Consider the following 19,733-nt stretch of genomic DNA (forward strand, 5'->3'; position numbering starts at 1 on the left):
TGTTGCCGCAGGGCTCAAATAAGTCTATTTGGACATCTTAAATCTCAGGAAAGTAAACAGAAGTTTATGAACTCAGTATAGCTCCACTTTTTTTTTCCTACAACTTTGCCTGAGCAAAATGTTCAAGCAGTTGTGAAATCTTCCCATACATAAAAGAAAAAAACTGTAATGTGTATATGTATGTGAAATGAATCCTAAATCCCAAAGTATCACTTTTAGGATTTTTCTGCTTTGCTTTTCCTGAGTGAATAATCATTAAGTGAGCAAAAGCATGTACCCCTCCCAAAAATATTAAACACATTATTATCATTTCAAATACTGAACTTATAGTTTCACCACCTCTACTCTTTTTTGGTCTTGCCCCAGTGCTTCAGACTGTGATTTTCTGCTTCTCCTCCTATCAAAATTAGTATTTGAAAAATACACATTGTTTCAATTCCAGAGTAATAATCTATAATTGCCCAATTGAGAATTTATGTTTAATGTATTAATAATATGTACATTTTTGGTCATCAATATTGTAATTCTATTCTTCATTGTGAAGATGAATGAACTGAGCCTCAACAAAGATCAGTAATTTGCTCAAAGTTAATCAATTATGAATCCAGGTTCAAATGTATGATTCTATATATTGTTACCTGTTTTGTTAACTGTTTTTTGAAACTGACTAAAATAAATAATAAATATGAAAACTGCTATCTGCAAAAACCCTCAAATATAGAAAAATGGCAAAAGTTAGAAACTCAGGGAAATTCTCAGAATGTCTAGATACCTAAAAGATAGTAGATCAGTTGGTATCTACAAAAATAAACTAAATATATAATATTGAGGCACATTTACTTATTATAAAATAACCATCTTTAGTATGTCCTTGTTTCTGGACATTTGGGTAGATGACAAGGACTGGAATTGTTGGGTCATAGGGAAGCTCCATGTTTAGTCTTTTGAGGAACTGACATACTGCTTTCCATAGTGGTTGAACGAGTTTACACTCCCACCAACAGTGTAGTAGCAATCGACACTAGCACAATGTGTTCATTGCAGCACTATTTACCATAGCAAAGATGTGGAACCAACCCAGATGCCCCTCAGTTGATGAGTGGATCAACAAGATGTGGTATTTATACACAATAAAGTTCTATGCTGCTGTCAGGAAATGGAAAGACTTAGAAAAAAAACATATTAAGTGAAGCAAGCCAGACCCCAAGAAACATAGGTCTCAATGGTTTCCCTCATTTGTAATAATTACTACAGATCTAGGATTCTCCTAGCAGAGGATTACAATAGCTCAAAACCTAGGTACATAAAGTCATACACGATGAGACTAAATGAAAGGATCTCTAAGATATGGAAACAACAGCTTTATCTTGTGTGATTGTTGTTCTTAATGTACTATGTTATTTCTCTTCTCTTTTTTTTTGCCTTTGGTTAATCTCATGTGGTTACTGTATCTGACTTTGTTACCTGGCATATTGTCACTTTAAGTATATATAATTTGTCCTATCTTGAAGAACCTTAAAATTCCACTTTCTGTTTTAATAAATTGAAGTTTTTACAATGTTCTGATTGCAGAACTCTTCATGACCAAGGGCAGAGCACTGATTACTTTAAATTTCATTCTTCTGTAGATGAGCAGAGTCCATTTAAGCCACCGAGGTTTTCAGTCAACTATCTGTTGATTTTTATGATGGTAGAAAATAATCTTAAAATGCAAACTGCCATACAATTATGTATATTACACAGGAGTCATATAACCAAAGTTGTGCACTGAGTCAATAACTACAGACATTGTATGAAGTGTATTAGTTCCCTATGGAGCAAAAAGTTGATAGCAAATGAGCCAATTCTAATAAGGGACCAGACTTGAAAAATGTCATACAGAGGCAGTTGTGGTCTGCGACTCAAGAAAAGTGAAGATGGTCTCAGTAACTAAGTCCCTTTCCTTCAGATGGAGGGGAAGATTGATAGCACATTTCTCTCAAAAATAAAAACAAATTAAAATACCATTCATTTCACAGGTTTTTTTTTCATAAAACTGCACCTGCTTTTGTTTCTTTAGCAATATTTTGCCCATATAACGGTTGGTAGAGACACGAGCTAGCATAGATGAATTGCAAGTTTGGAAAGTATATAAAATTTATTTATTTCCATACTGAATATATAAGAATTTCATAAACCATATCAATTTACCTTTTGTTTTTCCTTCTTCTTATTCCCAAACACCAAAACCCACAGTAGAATTCATCCATTGATTTTTCAGAAGAAATTCTCTTTCAGTTTTGTCTCATCCTTTGCAGTAAGAGTTTGAAGTGAATTCAATCATTTCCATACTCTTTCTTTCATTAATAAAGCAAACTATTCCTACCTTCAATGAAATCCTCCTGTGATTTTGAAAATTCAATTGGCTCTAGCCTCTGTGGCCTCTTCCTAAGCAGAATTCATATTCATTGTATGATGGAACCAAAATAAAAAGAACCAACAAAAACATGCCCAATTTAATCAGCAGAGACAAGATTGAAGGAAAAGTAGAGAAAGACTGGAGAAGGAAGAGTTTTTGCCAACATTGAGAAAGATACAACACTATTGCATCTTAAGCATGGGACCCAAAACCTGTTATCAAACTTCCATTTGTCCTTCAAACAATGGTTTCAAATGCACATGCAAAAGAGTTTTATATCAGGACCTCTTTCATGTCTTGGAAGTCAGTACCTTTCTGACCTCTAAAAATGATGGGTTTCTTCATACAATATCAGATCATTTTTATTTACAGCCAATGCCCAAAAAGCTAAGAACTTCTTGCACTTCCTCTTACAATGGTAGCCTAACTTCCTAGTATCCCACCCCACCAGATAATCTGTCTAAACATTTAGTATTATGCTCTGCATGCTATGTGCCATTTTTCAAAATAAATTTCTAGATAAAAATTGAGAAGCACAATGGCTTTAAAATACTTTCCAACTTTCATGTATGAATCTCAGAGGTTCTTCAACTTCTATCTGGAGCAGATAAGCATGTAACAACCATTACTCTAAATCAAAACATTAAATCTCTATAAATAAATTGTGTTCTGGAAACATCCATATTTTCAGCATTATGTGCCATATTAACTATCAAAAATTTAGTTAAAAGATTTTATAGTTACATAATTCTCTCATAAAATGGTACCTGTATCTTTCTACACAGTTTAAATCTATATTTTTTCTTTTAAGTTTGAAAAATAGGAGGAAAGGAAAGTGCTATTAAATAAGAACACTGTGAATATGAATAATATGCCTCTATCCTACACCAGTTTCTGTTTTCTGGAATCAATTGCACAAAAATCTCTTGGGAGTGGAGGAATGAAGTAAATTAACAGCCTTTGGAAAATGAATAGACTTGCTAAAGAATCTGGGGAAAGATAGTCACCCCCACCCCTGTATCCAAGTTGTCCTGGGAGCTGCCTTGTAAATCTCTGTATAGTGAAGCAATTCCACTCATTCCAAATGCAACCCAGAGTGAGGAAGAGTGGAAAATAAGTTTCCAATTTTAAGAGACTTTTATGACTGCCATAATTTCAGAAAATAAACCCTGAAACACAGTTGGTAGACAGGAATGAGGTTTTACTGGGACATGGATGGATCATGCTTGGATGGCTCATATACTGGGGATAGACATGATAAATAATCCTGTGTGGAGGTGGGCAGTCAAAGAGAGACAATACTGCTCCATAGCACAGGGTCCTGACCAAGTCTCTAGGGAATGTTTGTGACTACTTTTTGTCTCTTTCACAGTACAATAGAGTCCTTCTGCCTGAACAACAAAAAGTTTAGATATATTAAAAGACTGTATTAATAAAGTTACTAATAAATTTTGCAGAGTACACAGAAGATAAATTTTACATTTTAGGATTTATGATACACTTTAATCTCTTTGAGGGCAAACATTTCTTATTTCTTTCATAATATCTAACACCTAAATTCTTATAATCAGACACCACTGTCATCAGCAATGATTTCTTACTTTTGCTATTTTTACTTAATAGAAATGTAATATTGACATTAACAACCTTATGATAAGCTGCCATTATGTGCAAGAAGACACGTTACCATATAAAATATTTACATGCATGATGCTCCTTAAGACTTGAGGTAATATTATTCCAATTTTTTTTCTTTTTTGTCGGTTGTAGGGCTTTTACTCTGAGCTTAGGCACTGTCCCTAATCTCTTCAGCTAAAGGCTACAGCTCTACCACTTGAGCCATAGTACCACTTCCAGTTTTCTGGTGATAAGAGTCTCATGGATTTTTAGTGCTTGGAACATGATCCTCAGATCACAACCTCCTGACTAGCTAGGCATGAGCCACTGGTGCCCTGCTATTATTCCAATTTTATAGATGAAGAAATTAAGACTCAATAATGTGTAAGTTGTCCAAGAAAGTATAAATATAATTTGCAAAATCTGAATTGGAATTCAATTAAATTCCAATGAATAATTAATTTGATTTTTTCCAATTTTTGCAAATATTCTTGAGAACTTACCACCAGTGAACACCACATTATAAACATTTCATTTAGTAGAAAGATGAATGGTAAAACACTGGAATGACGAAATCCTTCCCAAACATATTTCAGAACAGTTAAGATTTAGATCTAGCCTGAAGTATATACAAAAGTTAATATCAATAGGCTATGTTATAGGATCTGATTGGGAAACCAGGATAAATTGTTAAACTTGGGAATGATGTGATAAAAACAAATAGGATTTTGGAAGACTAAGAAGAAAACTAGTAGAATGGATTCATGTAAAGAAAACATTTTCAATATATCATGAGTCATACGGAGAAGAGATGAACTGAGTTTAATGAGATAGAAAAGGACTACTGAGATTAATTAATGTCTGCTCTGGGCACACACATGTGCGCACACACACACGCACTTTCATGTGGGTAGGAAGTTAAACAATTCCAACTCTGAGTGGGTGAACAACATTTATAACGAAGTCTAGAAGGTGGCCACATGAAGTGTCTTGCATATCATGCTAAGAAGCTTGACCGTTACTTTCTCATCAAGCTATGAGTTGTAATGGAAAGATTTTAAAAAGTTAGAAATACCATCAGATTTTACTTTATATTCCTCTCACAGCAAAAGGCATCTACATATGGCCAGTGGAAAGAAGGAAAGTGATGCATATAGATACAAATGAAGCAAAACAGGGATTTGCAGTGAGGTCTTGAACTGAGTTGAGGCATGTGTAGTAGAGATGGATAAGAGAATATCTGAGAAATACTTAGCAGAAAAAAATGACAAAATTTTATAATAAATTGGAACTTTGCTGAATGAATAAGTAACTGAATTCCAAAGAGGATATGGTGCCATTAATTGACAAAAGTCCTATATAACTACCTGGTCCTGAAAGGAATATAATTAACAGTGCTCTGAAGAGTTGAAACAGTTCTGAGAATGTGTGTGTGCATATCTGAAATTCATGTAAAAGATCAAAGTTAGACAGAGCTGTCTGAGAATTATGATTAGGTAGCTGTTAAGTAATATTCTGAGAGTGTGTGAGATTCCTAAATGGCCTAGAACAAGAATGTCTAAAGACAAGCAATGGACTAAGTCTTCTGAGAATAAAATGCTAAGAACAAAAGAGAATTGGAACTTAAGATTAGAGGGTCAGGTCAAGAAGATTGAGCAGAGCTTTCAGAATTACAAGTTCAGGAAACACCGAGTGGTCAGAGCTAAAAGAACCATTAGAGGTGCACAATGTGAATCCTCATCTTACTAGACCAGCTTAGGTGGAATGATAATTTCAAGGACAGGGTGGAAGCAGCAGTGAAACAAACCAACTGCTCCTTTAAAGAAGCTGAAATGGAGATAAGTATGAGAGCTGGCTAGAAGCCTTAGAAGAGAGTTGATCTGGACAATACGCTGAGGTGAAAACACCAAGAAAAGAGAAATGGTTGAAATTATAGAAAAATTATGATCAATGTAGCAAGTTCACTATGGATATCAGCAATTACAAAAACTACCTGAGAATTAATGCAAAGGATATTTATCAACAATTACAATATTTAGTATTAGGGGAAAAAGAACAAAGGACTAGTGTTTGTGACTGCAATGACTGGAACATATTGTGAAATGACTTCCTGTGCCTCAGTTAGGTATTCTAACTTATCATTAGGTAGATTTCTCAAGTGATCCCCTTACAGTCCCATCAGATTGGCAAAGGGTGTTCTGTTTCATTAATACTTTAGATGCAAAAAACACTAGGTGCCAGTGGTTTGTGCCTGTAATCTTAACTCTTCAGGAGGCTGAGATCTAAGGATTGTGGTTCCAAGCCAGCCAGGGTAGCAAAAGTCTGAGAGTTTCTTATAATCAATTAACTCCCCAAAATTCAGAAGTGGAGTTGTGGCTCAAGTGTTTGAATGTTAGTCTTGCAGACAAAAGCTCCCGGGCAGTTGTTCAAGTTCAGGGACTTTGAGTTCAAGCCCCAGGACTAAGGAGGGAAAAGAAATGAATGCCAAGGCCTTGTGAGGGTAAAGGAGTCTATAGGTTGCAAATTTCACTAAATAGAACAATGTCCAGATCCAGATATTACTTACCTGATGGTTGGAGCAAGGTTTTACATTACTGCTTTCTTGCTAAAAGATAAGATACAGAAGGGAAATTTTGCTTCACTTGAATTTCCTTGCTTAAAGTACACATAGTATAAAATAGAAATATTTGGATTTGTGTTTCTTTTGAAAGGTTTAGTTTGAGATAAATCAATAAAATACGATAAGGCTTTGAAGATGCTAGTCTAATAGCTTTAAGGCAAATTTTTCCAATGCATATATTGTTTCCTCATGTAAATTGGAGATGAGTCCATTGCATTTTTCTGCTATGGCTCGTTTTGAACTAAGATGCCTCCTACTAGCTAGGATTACAGGTATAAGCCACTGGCACCCAGGAGTTTTAAATACTGAATATGTCAGTTTATTAATCTTGTATATACTTCCAAGCATAATAAAATGCATGAAACAGTTGTGAAAAGAAACTTAAAAGGAAATCTATATTGTCATTCACTTCTTATAGTTCTAGTAATTCTATTCTGAATTGAAATATTTTAAAGTGTGACTTTTACTCAAAGATCTTATATTTATCTATTATCAATATTACTTTATGTCCTATTTTCAGTGTTCCCTCTCAATCCATGAATATGATCATAGAGAATAATAAATCAAACAATATTTAATTCTAAATTAATTTACTTTATAATCACCTGTACAATCTGTTCAAAACATTACATTAATTAAAATAATAGTTCTAATCTTTTTATCCCTACATTTATTATATCTTTCTATGAAAATCTGAATATTTCAATGTGTGGTCTCAGAGAAGAGAACATGAGATAAAAATGTTCATGTTCAAACACTTTAATTTGCACATAAGGTTAATTCATGGCCCATAAAAACCTAAAAATTAAAACTTGTTTTTCTGAATTTGCCTGCCATCTTGCATTGTATATATGTCCAGAAAGATCAACATAGCCACATTCCAAATATCATCCAAGTAAAACTTAAATGTCCTATACTCTCTTAGAAGCTTGCATGGCCATAAAACTAAATTTTAGCCAACCATAAATAAATTTAACATTGCAAAGATATAAAAGACTCTTTTTAAAATGAAGAATAGTAAGATCATCATCATTATGGAAAGTATCTTGGGCCTTGGATCACTTAGAAGAATGCCGTCCTATATAATAATCACAAGAAAAATGATTCTACATAGTAGTTTTCAAAGTGCTCCAAAAATTGAAGTGACAAAGACTTTGTCTCTTATTTTGGAGGCATGAAAGCCCATGTAATGGTGGCCATCCAGCAGCTACCTAAAATTATGAAATCAAAGTTCATATCCTTGAGATAAATGTGTAGTGAAATGCTCCTTGATGACTTTCATTATACCAACTTCACTGCCTTCTTAAAAGCATCTTTTAAATGAGAAAAAAAAGTTTATTTCTTTTTTTTTTTGCCAGTCCTGGGCTTGAGCTCAGGGCCTGAGCACTGTCCTTGGACTTTCTCAAGGCTAGAACTCTACCACTTTAACCTAAGCACCACTTCAGGCTTTTTTTTTCTATGTATGTGATACCAAGGAATAGAACCCAAGTCGTCGTCGTGCATGCTAGGCAAGCACTCTACCACCAGGCCAAACTCCCAGCCCTATTTCATATTATTTTTTAAACTATTGCATTTTTCTATATGCATCCTGAATTAGGTTAAAATATCCACCGTATAGGACAAATTACATGCCACATGATCTGTAGTATCTAGTCCATCAGTATCCATGTTTTTAATGTATGGATTAATAAGTGTACTCACATTCTGTGCCTCATTTAAAATGATGACATCCAAGTAGTGGTGAGTGTTAAATATTTGCTTCCAAAGAGGCAATAGATGACAGATATAACATCATCAAAATGTGAGAAACCATATTATAGAATGCACTCTATTAAGTAATAGAATGTACTCTTTTAAGTAATCAGAAGTTGGCTTGGTACCAGAATATAGTGATGTTGCAACACGGGTATTGCAAATTTTTTATGGACCATGAGCCAAATAGCCAAAGGTGGCCCTAAGATCTATTTTACTTGGCTGTTGCTATACATTGTGAAAACATAAGTTTGTATCCTTAAACTGGACAGGCATCTTCAGTTCCCACAAATCCCATCATTCCCCACTATCACCAGGGCAGATGCTCCCTTCCTTTATATTTCCTGTCTGACTGCTGTAAACAGTGTGTGGACATGAAATTGTTCATGGCTGTACTTTCCCTATTCTCCATTGTCCATCTGGTGTCAAATACAATTCAGACCAAAGATTATTTTCTAAGATTAAGTATACTGATTTCTCATAACAACCATATAAAATTGACTGTAAATGGTCAAGTACTTTCTCATATAACAAACAAAGGTGGACCCATCCAAAGCCTGTAAAACACACACAGTCTCTCTTAAATTCACATAGCACAGAGAGAGAGAGGAAGGGAGAAAGAGAGAGATCACTCATGATGTGATTATGGCATCTTGAATCTCTCTTTTTTTTTTCTAGATTCAACTACAGTCAGACACAGTTTTCTTATTTTGACTTTTCAGTTTCTTGTGAGCTAAAAAAACTAAAAAAGTAAAAATTACTTCTGAACATTCAGTGGAAGTAATATTGTTTTGGCACCGAATGCCAAAAACTTTATTTACCTTTCTTATTCATATGTATTTTCTGTCAAATATGGATGAAGCTTATGTTTTGCATTTCAGATAAAAGCATTATCAAAAAGAGTGAAAGCTTATGCTTTTGCATTGCAGATAAAATCACAGTCAAAAAGAGGGAAAATATACCTTAAAGTCATAAAAAAAGGAAAAATAAAAGCTTTTAATATACCTTACATGCAATGATAGGTTTCTACACTTTCAAAGGAACATTGTTGGTCACAAAGGAAATATTACAGTGTGTAAGTTAGTTATAACTTTAAAAATGCTGGTTTGGCATTTGTGCCTTAGTTATTTCTTTAATTTAAAGCATCCATCTAATTTAGTTTTCTCCAATACAAAACAACATAGAATTTCTAAATTGTGACACTTCTTTTGAGCCTGTGATATGCCAGAGCACAGATAATAAAGAATTCCAAGTTTCTTTGCAATACAAAGGTAAACCATAAGTAAGAAAATAGAATATAATTTAGTCAGCTTTGAATGCATTAAATTCTGGAGTTCTTTATTGTAGTATCCTTAATTTAGGCCATAAATTCTCCATTTGTTATTGAATTTCTATCATGTGTATTCTCTTAGATGGATGAATAAAGTTGAGATATTTATTATTTATAATGATTATCCTTTTAAGAATCTGAAGTTTGAAATTCTGGCTACTGTGCTGTTTAATTATCCTGGGCGCAGTAGGGCTTGTTCAGATATGGAGAATACAACTTCCCATTCCTGACATTTATGCAAATTAAGATAAAAACAAAACTCCTTATTTTTTAAAGAAATATCTAGAGAATAACAGAACCATTTTCTAAAATGTAAATATATAGCCTATCCTATAAGTCTTTGGAAATATTTTTAGCCTATTAACATAATTCAATCATTTCCACAGTTTATAAAGATAAGCCATGAATTATAATATAAATTAAGAAGAAAAGTGATATCAAAAGTTTTAAAGTTGGCCCTTTGAATAGAGGAGGAATTCGAACTCTTTTATCATCAGATTTTTTATCTTCCTATTCTAATTGTCAGTAATTATTCTACCTTTTCCTAACTTCTAGTTCCTATCCATTATCTTTCCCACTTTTCAAACAACACATCCTTTTCATGCCATTATAAGGAAACTCAAGAGACTTTACCTCTCATAAATTGTCTCATTTTCTAAAAACCAAAAAACAACAGAAAGTTGCAAAGTGCTCCCTCTATGGGACTCTTGAAGATTCTGAAGCTTTCATCTCCAGATTCTTATTTTCACTCCTTAAAAGTTTTTAGAAATTATGGTCTCCAGATTCATAAATATCCTCAGAAAATATACAGAGACTAAGTTAAGTATGCATATATTTATGTGTGTATAAATGCAGAGATATGAAAGAGAATAAAGTTAATGCTTTAAAGCTTGAGTTCGATTCAATAGTTAGTAAGATCTATAATGGTTTATTAGTAAAGAGTATGAGTCTGTATTTGAAATTCCAAACCTCAAAAGTAAGGATTTAAGAACCAGTAAAGTAAATTCATCTGTGACAGCTATGCAGTTATACTTAGCCATATAACTCTCTAAAATATGCAACTTACACGGAATTAAAATTCAGACACTAGGCAAGATTGTCTTTTTTTAAAAATGGGGGAAGGGGGACTTGTGTCTAAGGGGAAATGCCCATATAAATACGTCATGCAAAAAATGTTACATTCCCCTCCACCCAACCAGGAATCACCACTGTCCTGATAATCAAGTCAGCAGGGTGGGAAAATGCCAATGTTTAAGAAATCTGGCTTCTATCAGCCTCTGTCATGGAGAAATAAACTTGACTCCCTCTCAGTAAGCAAAACATTGCCAAAGAAAACGGTAAAAGAAACAAAAGTTAAACACTGTGATGAGACAAGAAAGAGGACCCAGAGACAAAGAAAAATCTGAGCTATCGGAGTTGCTGTAGAAGTTTTGCTAAACAAAGAATTTTATGAAGCAGCTAAAGTTCCCGCACAAGAAAGACCCCACCCTAAGCCAGCTTCTGCAGACTTTTCCTTGCTCTTGAAAGCTCCAACCCACAGAGCAGACCTCATCTAATTAAAAGTGCCTTCAGGGCTCCCTTTTAAGCACTCCTCTTTACTTTTCAACTTCCCACTCTCACATTCAGGCAAAATACGGATCTTAAGACTTTCCCAGAAAGTAACTTTCAAGCCCAGACATAGAATCTGTAGAATCTAGGGATTTGCAAACATCCCGGTTGTGTTAAGAAGCCATTTCCCAGGTGCAAATCCGACAGCCCCCTCTCAAACTTCAAACCAGAACCTCCTCTTCATGCTCTTCCTGAGACTTAACATTCCATCCAGTTCCCAAACCATACCGTAAACACCAGAAGCAAAGCAAAAAAGAAAGGCAAACTCACCATCCTCGCCTTCTTCCTGGGCTTTTATTGAGACAGATTGCCCTAATAAAACAGTGAGAATGAGGAGAGGTCTTGCTTCTACCCAGTTTGCCATCATATCTAAATATTAGACATGTGGCCCCTCCTGGGAGTGAAAAGTCGATTCTAAGGTTATTGTAGCACCATGAAGTCAGCTGGGGGCTTCTCTTTCAGCACCAGCCCCAGGGAACCCTTTGCAAAGCCCCCCTTTCAGCACCAGCTCCACCACAGTCTGCGAAAACTTTTTTCAAGCGATGCAGCTTTAAATAGGAAGAATGCTGCCTCCACTTCTTTTCCTGCCCCTTTCAGCTTGTTCAGGCTCATAACTATCCAGTGTCTGCCAAGCAACGGTCTGATTGATGGTAAACAACCAAATCAGAACACGCGTCTCTGTGCCTTGAACTTTCCCTATGTCATGTATGTTTCAAGTGTAGATGGAACTTAAAAAACAGACACAAACTTTTATTTCACTTTCTTTTCATTTTTTTTAAAAAGAAATCCCCATTAGTGGGAGAGTCCTAGTCTCCCCTCCCTAGCCCTTCCCCCAGACACACACCCCTTAACTTTTCTACCATTCACACACACACAAAAAGAAAGAAAGAAAGAAAGAAGAAAAAAAGAAAGAAAGAAAGAAAAAGAAAAAAGACATTAGGAAGGAAATACAGCCTCTTAGTCTAGTTTTTGGCATTTAGGTAACTCAAGATTCTTTTCTCCATTTTATCTTTTGAATAGTCTAATTTTAACCTTTTTAAAAAAATTATTATTATCAAAAAGAGAGGATTCTAGTCCCACTTCTCAGATTGTTCTTTTCCCCCTACACTGAAGGGAACTGAGGGAAATGGAGTCCAGGTGAAATCCAAGTGAGAAAATTATAGTTAGAAAAAAGAACTTCGATATGAATTCATTTCTTCCCACATCCCTGCTAAGGGATCACATCTACAGATTCCTCTATTCCCAGAGAGTTTTATATGTAGAAAAATAATCTTCTGAGCCAGTATAGAGGACCACAAAGCACATTACATGTGGATGCAGATCTATTCAACCTCTAGATCTGCCACTCACCAATTTTGTAAATATACACATAGTGCTTAATCTCTGTGCACTCCAATTTTCTTGTTTTAAAAAGGGCTTTGCTGTGAGCAGTGTATGGGTTTTGGTGACACTAAAATGAGTAATATACTATTAACTAAGCTCCAAATTGCAAAGAGCTACATAAATGTAGATGTGGTGCCATTAACCCTACAGAGGATGGAGAAGTCCCAGTTGTAAATGCCTTTAAGAGAAACAGTCACGAACTTTACCATAGTTAAATTTGCCAAACTCTTTAATGAGCTCAGTGCGTCCTAAATAATTTATTATATTGATACTGTTCCTCCTCCAGAATGAGAATGGATAGTTTGGCCATACAAGGAGGATGACTGGACAGTTCATAAATATTGAGCACTGATTAGGTGTTTTGCACTACCCTAAGTACTGGATAGACAGGATGGCTCAAAGAACAAAAAGTGGGACTATCACCTATAAGGAATGAATGGATATACTGAGAAATTTAATCTATGTGACACCAAGAAATAAAAACCAGAATATCAAGATCCACTGTGAGTTTAGACAAAAGGAAATTTAAAGTGAGAAGTGGTAAGAAAAGCATGACTTATCACAATCAAGGACTTTAGCATGTATTTTTAGATTTGCAGCTAAAATCTCTGGAGAGGTATTCAGAGGATATCAACTTTGCAAATCATTTTTAGCTCTCTAGCCTTGTATCATAGCTATAAGTTGTCACCCAGGTAAGTCTCATTTCAGTGACTTCTCTCACCACCACATTGATCATTGATGGTTACAGGGATGTAACCATTCCCACTTAATGAATGGGCAGTATAAGGATAAAAAAAAAAATCAGCTATGTCAATGGCTTGTACATTACTTGAGGAAAGCCAGGACATGAATTACATCTTGGTAAATATTCAAAGACGGTGATAGTAAAAAAAAAAAATGAATTCAGGAAGACAATACCTAGTGTATAAGGAATTTGAGGGGAGGGTTTCCACTATAAAACTACTTTTTTTGGCCAGTCCTGGGCCTTGAACTCAGGGTCTTTAGTTTTTTTCTCAAGGCTAGAACTCTACCATTTGAGCCACAGCACCATTTCTGGCTTTTTTTTTCTATGCATGTGGTACCAAGGAATCGAACCCAGGTCTTCATGCATGCTAGGCAAGCACTCTACCAGTAGGCCAAATTCCCGGCCCTATAAAACTACTTTAATACCCAACATCACCTCCAACCAAAGGGTTGGCATAATCTTCAAGCATGTTGTTAGGAATCTCTACATATGTTAGCAGATAACAGACATTAATAGAAGCTGCAACTTGGAAACTATTTCCAAGCTGAAGGTGCAGAGAGGACTTAATTTAAACACAATTTGTCTGAAGAAGATGAAAAATGCTGCGAAACAACCCACAGTTCTCCTAGGTCTTTTCTGCCATGTCTTCTCAATTTATCAGCAGCTTGTGATATGACAAGGCCAAAGGAAATGCTTGAATGAAATCTCAGCTATTTCAGCATCTCTATCGTCCTAATTCCTCATTGAGCTTTTGACATCTTTTGTAATCAAGTCAAAAGTAGTGAAATATTTTCCATCTTGGGGTTTTATTCCAAGTTTGACTTTAGGATCCTACATTACAGAAGTGTTTGCCAGGCATGCCCATTCACTACATGTGATTGGCCTAGGAGGATACTATTTGTTGATCATGGACAAACTGATACCTGACCTGGGCTGGTGAAGGGAGCCCAGAAATATATCCCAATTACAATAAGCTATTTTAATTATACACAAATTATAATAGTTATAACGATGTGTTTAATGGTGCATTTTTTAACCAAATGTCACCACAGTCATGAAAGGTAATCATTTTTCTCAAGCCACATATAAGAATGATGATGCCATGAAACTTACTTGATCAAGTTTTCTTAGATAATAAGTGTTAAATATAAGGTTTTATTTCAGTAATATTTGCCTTCAAAAAGAATATTTCCACTTTGCCTGCCTATATCTGATTCTTCTAATCAGCGTTACCAGGAAGATACCTTAGCACTCTTAGATTAGTCAAGCGCTCTCTCTTTCTCCCTCTCTCTCTATCTCCCCCCCTCTCTCTCTTTCTCTCTCTCATTTCTATTCTTCATCATATCCTTAGCCTTTTATCTTCTTTATGGTTTAGTAATCTCCCTCTCTTTTACTTTCCATGTGTCTTCCTCCTTTAGTACATTTCCTGAATCCCTTGTTTGTTTCTTACCTATAATTTCTAAATAAAAATAATTCACACAGGAAAGTGGAGACAATGAACTCATAAAATTTTATGCCTGTTTTACAAAATTAAAGAAATTGAGGAAAGGGGTGTGGTGAGGAGGGTTGGGTGACAATGATGAAAGAATGACATCGATCAAGATATACTGCAGTCATAAACTGCTCTGTTGAATGTTTTTGTACAACTACTTAAGGATAATTTTAAAGGAAATAATAATAATAATAACTGGAAATGAGGAAGTTTTCACTTAACTGTGAGTACTCTTTAGGCTCATTACTCTTCTATACCTTCTCCTCCCATATTTTCCCTCTACATCAGGATACTATCACCTTCCTTGTACTACAGATTCCACATCTAAAGATATCAGCAAAGACCTTCCTTTCCCCCTCTATATAATTTGTTATTCTATTCTCTTCTTCTTACTGAGACCATTTCATCCCATGACTTCCCTGGCCTCAAATGACCTTCAATAACCCCAGCCTCACTATTGAAATCTCCTTTGCTAATTCCTTTTACAAAGTTGTCTGTGCTCTCTGATGTCCTTGTCTATGGTACCATCTGACTTTTTTTCCATTTTTTTTTTTGGCAGTCCTGGGGCTTGAACTCAGGGCACTGTCCTTGGGCTTACTCTACCATTTGTGCCACCATATCACTTCTGGATTTTTCTGTGTATGTTGTACCAAGAAATTGAACCCAGGGCTTCATGTATGGTAGGCCACACTTTTCCAGCCCATTTTTCCTCATTTTTTTGCCCTTTATTCTGGGCTGTCTTCACTGTTGGATTCCATTATTTTATTTCTGACCCAATTATTTCATTCAAAATTCTCCTTTTGAACTCGCAGATCTCTATTTTACAGATCCTACTTTGAACATCATCTTTTGACAGGTCCATTGGACTCAGAGTCCAAACTCAAACGTTTATCACACATTGTTCTTTATGCCAGTTACCCACTATCATCAGGTTCCTAATCTCTTGTGAGAAACATGAGAAGACACTCTTCGTTCTCTCCACACACATTGAGTTGGTCACCAACTCAATTATTATACTTGCCTTAACAAATAAAAATTAAAACTAAATGCCAAATACTGCCAATGGATGATATATGGGCTGAGACTAGGGATACAGCTGAATCCCCAGTGGAGCATTTTCTGGCTAAATATGAGATATAGATGAGAGTCCTAGTAATCCAATAAACAAAAAAAATACCTAATATGATATACTTAAAATAATGAGTGCCTACTATTTGACTCCCATCTCAGTTGTCTTTCCTCTCACTTATAGAGAACAGCTTTTTCCTCCACTATATTAGAGCAGCTTCACAGTTTTGCCAGACTTGGACCATTGTCTGAAATAACCAACTCCCTAGTCGAACTCATTTCCTAACAGAATATCTGCTAACTGTTCTATATCTTTCCCCGCTCTTTGGGAAACTAAATATGCCCTTGTAGCTGTCATAGACAGGTTTTCTGATTAAAAAATGGAGTTTAAAACTTTGGGTAGATAAACAGCAATAAATAAATAAGTAAACGTGCAGAGCAGGAAACTTCAGAATGAAGAAAGTAAGCAGGCTGCTGCTTTTGAGTTGCGCAGGAGTTCTGGTAGGAGGAGTGCTGCAGATAAGGCCATGGGGAAACAATAACTTAAAATAACTCTAAAGCTGAAATGCAAAATTTGAGAGAAGATTTATCTCTGTACCACTGGAAAAAGGAAGTCTCCTGAGCAAAAGAAACAATAAATGTGAATGGCCTGGAGTGATGTATTCAGTTTTCTATTGCTGCCATAAAAATTATTACTGGGTTCGTGGCTTAAAACAAAATGTATTCTCTCATAGTTCTGTACACCAGAAATCTGGCATAGGTTTTACCAAGTGAAAATCTATGTCATTGGGCCTTTTAAAAAATGCTCAAGGATAGGGCTGGGAGTTTGGTCTAGTGGTAGAGTGCTTGCCTAGCATGCACAAAGACCCAGGTTTGATTCCTCGTAACCACATACATAGAAAAAAGCCCAAAGTGGTGCTGTGGCTCAAGTGGTAGAGTTCTAGCTTCGACAGAAAGTACAAGAACAGTGCTCAGGCCCTGAGTGCAAGCCCCATAACTGGCAAAAAAAATGCTCAAGGAAAGAATATGTTTCCTTGATTTAAGGTTTTAGAGGTCCTCTCGGATCCTTATCTCATGAGTTCTTCCTTTTTAAGCCAGGAATATGGACTCTCTCTTAATGACCTTGTTGTCATATTCTGATCTGACCACAGCCTGAAAGGAAAGAAAAAGGCTGAAAAAGGCTGTATTGAGCCCTCCTAAATAATCTAAGATCTTTTCTTGTATCATAACATCTTTAAAAACATCTGAATAAATAGAAAGAAAGCCATTATAGCTAGCTAGCATGACGTAAGATTGAACACAGGGCTGAATATTAAACCGTTATAATTTGGATTATTTTTCTAATTGCAATGTAAAACCAATGTAAAGATTTAAATAGAGAAGGCACAGTACTGATCTATGGCTTTCATAAAATAATCTAGATGATATGTGAGAGATGAATTATAAAATAAAACAGCAAAAGACAGCAGGGGAAATACTAGCTAATTAGCACTTGTAATTCAGTAAGAGACTATTACAGCAGACTAGAGGAAGCAAAGCAGAAAAGAAGGAAATAAAGGGTAATGGGTACCAAGACATGTGAAAGGGTATCAATGTATGTGAATTAATGCACCTTCTATCTGGCAAATATCATGTAACCCTTTTATTAATTACAATAAAAAAATAAAATAAAATAATAAAAAAGAAGGAAATAATGGAATCTAGTATATATTGTAAAGATAAAATTACAGATAGACTGAGAATGCTATAAAAAGAGAAAACTAAGGAAAACATTTCTTCCAATTAAGTGGATGACACAGCTCAAACACTGCCTCCTTGACAAACTATCTTCCTCCTGCGTAAAAATGACTGGTATGTCTGCAAATCTCTCTAGCATAACACCATGTGTCCACATCTGTTTCTCCTACCTTCTTGAAAGTTTCCCATATTTAAGACAGTGCTTCAATACTTATGCCCAGTAGCTGTTTTTGGAAAACATATTATGTGATAAAGAATCAAAAAAACACGCCAACACAGAAGATGCATTAATGAGCCTAATGACTTCACATGCTAACCCTGAGTGAACACACTGTCTCTGTAAGGAAGGGATCCTAGTGGTAGAGCAGGAAGAGGCCATTGTCTGTTTTGTAGATGTAGACACTGTCAGAAGAGACTAAATGGCTCACATTCAGTTACACATCAAGGATCAATTAGATCTAGGTTGGGAACCTTGCCTGAAGTCTTCTTTCCTGATGTGGTTGGTGTTTAGAATACTACATAATGTTTCTTAGCTTAACATTTTTCGTGTGTTTTTAAACAATTGAAAAGATAGAATTATACATAATAACATTACCATAGATTTTTAAGTGTATTTTACTGTTTTTGTACAGGTGATGTACAGAGGGGTTACAGTTACATAAGTCAGGTAATGCGTACATTTCTTTTTGCCCCTATAACCCATTCCCTTGCCCTCTCCCAGTTTTTCTCTCCCATCCTCTCCCACAAGATGTATAGTTCATTTTCTCCACAGTATCTAACGAGTAACACTTTCACCTTTGTTCCACCTTTGTTCACGATTTGTTCCACCTGTTCTGTGTCCTCCTCACCCTCCCAAGACAAATAAGTTAACAAACAAGGTTAAAGGGAAAACCAACAGAAACAAAAATTTCTTGTTTCCATTTCTTGGAGTTCATTTCATATGATCCTATAGCTTAAAATCTTATAAAGTAATAAACACATGTGCCTGCTGATTTGATTGTAAGTACAATCTGTATTTAAATTTTATAAATATGTTGCTCGGTCTGAGTGTTTTTATACATATATATGGGTTTTTTTCTTTCCTTTTGTTTGTCCTGGGGCTTGAACTCATGGTTTGGGTGTTGTCCCTGGGCTCCTCAGCTCAAGGCTGTACCACTTGAGCAACAGCACTACTTCTGGTCTTCTGGTGGCTAATTGGAGATAAGAGTCTCATGGACTTTCATGCTTAGGCTGGCTTTGAATTGCTATGCTCAGAGCTCAGCCACCTAAGTATCTAGGATTACAGGTGTGAGCCAGTAGCTCCTTGCTTCATATACGTGTTTTATACACTTAAACATAATTGGCATACTTTATTTTTATATTAGAAAAAAATTAAATTCATCTCAACATTCTAACATGCATTTTCAACTTAATCTACATAGCTATATTTTACATATGTTATATTTTGAGAAATGCTTGAAATTTTACATTTTAAAAACTATGATATCCTCTAGGGCAAAAGGCAGTGACATTCAGAGATTACAGAGAATCCAATGAGTCAAGGTCATGAAGTGTTAGCAATTTTAGCATCCTACCATTCATGTTCTACTCAAGTTAACACATACTCTTTGAAAATCACAATAACTGAATGAAATAATCTGGGTACTGTCATTGACATTTTATATTGTGATTCAGATATTGACTTGTTAGAGATCATACAAAGCAAAGAGTGGTTATGAAATGAAGGCTTTCAAGTTCTAGCTCTCTGGTTCTCTTTTTTACTCTAATGGTTTTGGACATTAAAATATAACCTAAATTTTGCAAGAAGGTAGATAGATAAAAGTCTCCAGAAATTTCATTACAATTTCATTATTGAAATCCAAATATCAAAAAAAACAGTAACTACAAGTAGCTCCACTCATTTTTTTTATTTTTTAAAATGCTATCTTTATTGAAGCATGCCTAATAAAGTGAAATTGCCCTTTTAGATGAACAGTCCTTTAA

The 19,733-nt window shown here is 35.3% G+C and overlaps 1 protein-coding gene across 1 annotated transcript in view; it reads right to left on the bottom strand.

The window, feature by feature from the left end:
• Nucleotides 1-11,701, bottom strand: part of Col5a2 (collagen type V alpha 2 chain) — a 131,841-nt gene extending 120,140 nt beyond the window's left edge. Inside the window, exon 1 of the mRNA XM_090354456.1 lies at nt 11,596-11,701. Within this exon, the coding sequence (XP_090210582.1) occupies nt 11,596-11,692 (97 nt within the window). The 5' untranslated portion in view covers nt 11,693-11,701. The remainder of the gene's footprint in view (nt 1-11,595) is intronic.
• Nucleotides 11,702-19,733: the final 8,032 nt, after the last annotated feature.

The sequence above is a fragment of the Megascapheus bottae genome, chromosome 21 (assembly GCF_031878675.1).
Source record: "Megascapheus bottae isolate mThoBot1 chromosome 21, mThoBot2.hap1, whole genome shotgun sequence".
In the NCBI taxonomy this organism is placed as follows: domain Eukaryota; kingdom Metazoa; phylum Chordata; class Mammalia; order Rodentia; family Geomyidae; genus Megascapheus; species Megascapheus bottae.